The following is a 4,234-nucleotide window of genomic DNA, read 5'->3' on the forward strand; positions in this document are numbered from 1 at the left end:
TCTTCATTTATTGGGTCCAACGAAATGAATGCTATTAATTTCTCACCGCAAAAACAATCAAGTGCCTTGACTTTTATCAACTCATCACTTCCAAAACTATCAAGTGCCTTCAGTGTAACAAAGTTACACAAAATTATTCACCAGCTCTTTGAAAAGAAAGATATTTTTACTTCACAAGTTAAATATGAGCCAAGTACGTAATTTGGTTTGGATTACCTCTTATGTGAGATCTTTGAAATGAACAACTTGCGCCAAATAATTCATTAAACAAGTAACTTAATGCCTACACCGTGACAAGACATTATTAAAAATTGTAACATTTGTTCGAGTCGAAGCCGCAAAAAGTTATTCAACCAAGTTTAAGACCCGAGTTACTTTCGCCATTTTTTTAAAGCGCGAACTGAACTAAAAATAACAGTTTTAAGTTCCAAAAATCATGGAGATACGATCGGATTTGGTTTCCAGATCGTTCTAATTAGTGGAGATTCTTTTATTGACCCCTATAAACCCCCTTAGGGTTTTATTAGGTCAATTGGCACTTTTAGGTCAATACACGCCGACTTTAACCTTGAACCAGCCTCTCTGTTAGGAGATCTTCATCGACAATTGGTTCAAAGAACTTGTTGTTGCTGTCCATGATTCATACAGAAGTTGTGAGTGCGTGTTTTGTGTTGATACGCTGAGAAGATCTCCGGGAGAGGATCGTGCGATCTTCGGGAGGAAGTGGTGCGTGAAAAAGAGAGGGAGTCTCTGGTCTGAAGGAATCTCAGATTGTCATCCATTGGAGAAGTCAGAGAAACTAGACGTTTGAGAAATGGTCTACAAACCTAAGTCATGTACCTTTGATTATTGAGATAGTGGACCGCTTCACCACCGGACGTATCAATCCCCCTGAGTAGGTTGTTTATACCGAACATAGTTATTAATTTCGTGTGTCCTTCATTGTATTCTGTTTGATTGATTGTTTAATTGTCGATTTAATTAATACTGCTAAAATCAATCAGTTGTTCGACAAGTAGTTTCACGGACATAGTTGAACAACCTTCTCAGTAATTTAAAAAAACAAAAAAATGTAGCCTTTCAGTAAATAAGTAAACTTGGTCATAAAGGGATGAAACGTAAACAATCAGTAATAAAGTTTTATACATATAGTATTTTTTGTGATAAGTATCACGATTTATATTTATGTGTATCTCGTACATTTTCATTTTTAATATCAGAGAATTCTCACTGTATATTTCATGAACATTGAAATCAACTCAAGTATGATTTGGTCAAATTATTACACTGCTATATTATGAAGGAGCCGGAGATGCAGGAGTTTAGACATGTCAAATAAATAAAAATAGGATCTACTAGGAAAATAGCCAATTTAAACGTTTGACATTGCTAAATAGCCAATGTTTGGTAAATTTTAAGTAAATAGCACTTCCATATATTTACGGACGTAAATCTTAGGTAAATAGTCACCTCCATATAGTAGGTCACATCATCATTTATGGCTATTTACCTAAAATTTATCAAACGTTAGCTATTTAGCAATGTCATACATTTAAGTTAGCTATTTTCTTAATTTTTTCATTAAAAATATAATCTAGCTAATAGATTTGTAGAGAAACGAGGAAAGAAAAAGAGAAGAAAAGAAATATAAATTAATACATATAGGTCAAAAGTCAAATGCATATTTCACAAAGGGCTCATTAATATATTTGTTTTTATTACATTTTTAGTTCATTTTGGTAAAAAAAAAAAAAATTGTTTATGTTTATATGAATGGACAGTTTAAATAACAATCATATGTTTATATATAAAAGACATGGGATTAAGCATATGTGTGAATATTGCGGTCATCTCATCAACTCTTGGGACATGGTGGACGGGCCTGGTGTCGTCCACGTGGCGTACCGTGAATGGCTCAACCTCGGTCAAGTTGCCACGATCTTCACTTGCTTCGTCATCAAGTACGCCAGGCACTCTTTGATTCCTTGAAATATAACCTTCAGATGACGAAAACACCCTTCCGCCACCCTCACGTCTTTCAAGGGTATACCCAACATCCTCGAGAAAATTGGAGAGATCTCGCCAACCTCTGCACTTGATTTTCTATCTTTCCAAGTTTGATGGAGCTGGGTGAGAGCTATTATTGATCTTTCAACACCAACATTCGGATTTCTATATAGTTTTTTGTTTTTTTTTTAATGAAAAATCAATATGTGTTATATCATCTATTTCTTGTTTGATGGCAAACACTGAAGCCGAGGGCAGTTGTAAATGAACAACCTCTCAAGGTTGGTGAGTTGTTGAAAGGCCTCGCCGTTTAGGGCCCGCGGAATGGTGGGGAGCAATATTACAACTCATCACCCATCCTCACTATTCCAATTTTTTTTTATTTCAATCCTTCACTTCATCACCTAAAACACGCACCCATCCTCACTATTCCAATTTTTTTTTTTATTTCAATCCTTCACTTCATCACCTAAAACACGCTGTTAAGTTTCTCAGCTTTATATAGAACATGAACTTCAAAACCCAAATCAACCAATTCAACAAAAAAAAAAAACACTCAAATAAAACCAACCCATACTTGATTCCAAAAGCGTCGATTGACGAGTCCAATTAAAATACATAAGATACCCAATTAATAATAAAAGCACAGTAGCTGTAATGGTAAACCTAGTTCTTAAGCTCTCAAACCTAACATTTTATCATTCCCGTCCTTCAATTCCCAGACCAAGAACGTCAAATTTAATAATAACATTTCAAAACCGATTCCACAAACCTTATCGTTAATCATGAGAATCATCGGGATCACGTGCTCGAAGGTTTACCTCAAGAACCATAACAGTATGCAAAGGCACAACGAAGTCTGTGTACGAATCATAACCATCACTAGAGTTTAATAATAGTAGCATGCGCATAATTTAGCTGAAGAAAACAATAATAAAAGAATAATTTACCTTTAACAAAATGTTGATTTACCAAATAAAGACTTTAGGGATGTGGGCAATCTTATGTCAATCTTGCCCTTTATACACCGTTGCTTCAGCAATGGATGGCATCTCTCGATTGTCAACTCAGAGAGAGAAGCGGGCAAGCCTTCTTTGGGAAAACGCTGAAGCCGAGGGCAATCATAAATGTCCAACTCCTCAAGGTTGATGAGTTGTTGAAAGGCCTCGCCATTTAGGGCCAACAGATTGCTACTATCATTGATCTGAATCTTAGCCAGAGTGGTGGGGAGCAATATTCCATCACCGGGAAACGAATCCCCTTCCCAACCATCGATATCTAAGTGTTTCAATGATGGGAGTCTGTGTAGATCCCACTTCAAAAGCTTTTTGAACTTACTTATGTAAAGCTTTTCTAGTTTAGAGAGAGAGTCGGGGTGTACATGACAAGCATCCGACGTGTTTGGTAAGCTCATCTTCAACTCCGGACAACCCACTAATCATAGATCCCTCAGCCTCGGGAAAACTAGTGTGCCATCTCCACCAAATGACAACTCCTTCCACTATGCCATGTCCAATATCTGTAATCTTTCTAACGATCTGAAAGAGGTGCCACTAGTACTGCTGCCGTACAACTCATCACCCACACTCACAACGCTATCGAACCCCTGTATTTTAAGGTGTTTGAGGCATGGCAATTGTCCCAGCGGAGGCAAAATGCAACAACTCTTACAATTCACTAGGCAAATCGATACTATGTTAGAAAATGAATCGTGTCCCACCCAACCCGAAAATATCTTGCCTCTATAATACTCTATTTCGAGAGACCTCAAATTTGTACGAGGTCGAAGTGAATCCAGTATTTCTCTCTCTCCCTTCGAACTATTTGCATCGCCGGCAGATCCACCGCTCCATTTCAAACACATCTGTTATTTCTTTATTATCCTTCAAATCAGCCTCCAAAGCCTCATTCGCATTACTCACATTTTCAATACTTGAAATCTCAAGTCTTCCCATGAATGGTTGAACTTGTTTCACTTCTTTGATATTAACCTTTGTATCTCCATATTTTTTACTATTTTACTCAATGTCTGCAAAGACTTCATATTTTTTATTTGGAAGTTCATTTCTTTAAGAGGTGTTCGATAAATATCCAGATGCCACAAATTGATAAGCCTTTCCATGTTTTTGGGAAACACTTTAAGATTACTACACTTCGACAGCAGTAAGGTCAGCAAGTTGTACAAACTACATATTTAAGCAGGCAACTCCCTAATCATTGAGTGAGA

At 36.8% G+C, this 4,234-nt stretch overlaps 1 protein-coding gene across 1 annotated transcript; it reads right to left on the minus strand.

The window, feature by feature from the left end:
* Nucleotides 1-2,680: 2,680 nt before the first annotated feature.
* On the minus strand, nt 2,681-3,871 carry LOC149382892 (putative disease resistance protein At3g14460). Its single transcript, XM_089628881.1, has 4 exons — nt 3,543-3,871; nt 2,980-3,308; nt 2,829-2,866; nt 2,681-2,716 (listed from the first exon to the last, which is right to left on the minus strand). Exons 1-4 carry the CDS (start codon nt 3,869-3,871, stop codon nt 2,681-2,683), a joined length of 732 nt encoding a protein of 243 aa, XP_089485007.1.
* Between the last annotated feature and the right edge of the window lie 363 nt (nt 3,872-4,234).

Source organism: Urtica dioica, chromosome 10 (assembly GCF_054948205.1).
Source record: "Urtica dioica subsp. dioica isolate 48M chromosome 10, U.dioica_male_clone48M_v1_H2, whole genome shotgun sequence".
Lineage (NCBI taxonomy): Eukaryota > Viridiplantae > Streptophyta > Magnoliopsida > Rosales > Urticaceae > Urtica > Urtica dioica.